Source organism: Aplysia californica, unplaced genomic scaffold (genome assembly GCF_000002075.1).
Source record: "Aplysia californica isolate F4 #8 unplaced genomic scaffold, AplCal3.0 scaffold01147, whole genome shotgun sequence".
Taxonomy (NCBI): domain Eukaryota; kingdom Metazoa; phylum Mollusca; class Gastropoda; order Aplysiida; family Aplysiidae; genus Aplysia; species Aplysia californica.
The window spans coordinates 71533-73088 of record NW_004798417.1 but is presented as its reverse complement, the minus strand read 5'-3'; the positions used below and the strand labels follow the sequence as shown (position 1 = coordinate 73088).

General features: G+C 39.7%; 1 protein-coding gene across 1 annotated transcript in view; it reads right to left on the bottom strand.

The window, feature by feature from the left end:
- Window positions 1-1075, bottom strand: part of LOC101850453 (fibronectin type-III domain-containing protein 3a) — a 37651-nt gene extending 36576 nt beyond the window's left edge. Inside the window, exon 1 of the mRNA XM_035973338.1 lies at window positions 244-1075. Within this exon, the coding sequence (XP_035829231.1) occupies window positions 244-262 (19 nt within the window). The 5' untranslated portion in view covers window positions 263-1075. The remainder of the gene's footprint in view (window positions 1-243) is intronic.
- Window positions 1076-1556: the final 481 nt, after the last annotated feature.

Here is a 1556-nt window from a genome sequence, read left to right as displayed (position 1 = left end):
ATCAAGTAGCCTAGAAAATTGCAAAGAAAACAAAAAGTTTGTCAAATTTTGAGTTTCTGGATTAGAATACACTTTGTTGGATTTTAAAAATAAAAAGTAATATTGCAAACACCAATTAAATGCATGGACTGGCAATAAAGTCACTTTTCCATTCCCATTTGTACTTGCAGAAACAACGTTTAACCGTACTTTCAGTTACATCAGTCTCTTTTCCCAACTAAATTAAGTCTGACTATGACTTACATTTACCTTCAACATCCATTGTAAAATCTGCCACCCGGAATTCAGGTAGAAAAATATCTTCAATAGTTTCAGTCACATAGATATCTAGATTAGACCTGGATCTAAGATAATCTAGATTCTAGGTTGAGGCCTTTGACACAATTCTTACACACAGTAAAATGAATCTCAAATTCTAGATCTACCACTGATTATCACCATTCTACTGCTTCACGTTCACTCAGTAAATGTACCAATTCAGTTCTGCCAGCAGAAATCTAAATGATTCACAACACCTACGCTATATTTTCCTACAATTACCAAGAACGTCTAATGAAAAACAATAACAACTCTTCCGAGAAACATTGATAAACAACTGATCACATTTCTCCACCATATGTCACTACTATTGTGCTCAAACACAATAACACTGCAGTTGTTGCCAACACACTTCTCAAAAGCACAATCTGTCACAGCCAAAAACACCTACATCTAGATCTATATCTAGCTAAAAGTGAGAACAAATATGTAGTTATCAGCTTGCATAGGCAGATCACTTCAAACAGGACAGAATAAACAACTCAGCATAGGCAGGCCTGCCTGCTAGATTCTAGATCTACTCCCTCCTACATCGAACTTAGTAAACAATGTATCAAACGCAAGCAAAGTGCATCCATTGAAATAGAGCTATGGCAAACAATTAACATCAGTTGAAATTTCTTTCATCCACACGGCATCCCGAACTCATCAAAGTCAACATTAAGAAATTTGCATAGCATTTCATAACTGAAATTAGTGATGTCTTGATGACAGTTCCAGGAATCATAGGTAAGGCTACACATCATCACAGAGGGGAAACTAGGCCGGAAGTTACGATGCAACCAGCTGACATCGTGACCCCAAACATGAACTCTTCATTCATAGAGTTTGAAAAGAGCACACGGCATATAAGCTTGCGGTCGTGGTTCAAAGACTTGGACGTTCGCCTGGGTTCTAGATCTAGATCTATGTTGAAAACGGAGGTCTTAGACACAACAGGAAAATGTTCCTCAAGTTTAAATCTACCACTCCGATAAAACATTCCTCTGTTTAAGCTAGCGTGACATTTAACCAGCCATACGTGGCAGGACAACAGCTGAAAAAATGCACACGAAAGCGGTACACTCCATTCATAGATAGCGCGCACGACAGTACGACGGACGACACATTGCCTAGCCTACGGTGCGGGTATTGAATTTTTCGCGACGTGACGCTACCACGGCCAGTATCGGGCAGACCAGGCCCAAGCTATTATTAGCTTGTAAAGGGAAGAGAAGGGAGCTCGAAAAGGGAGGGGG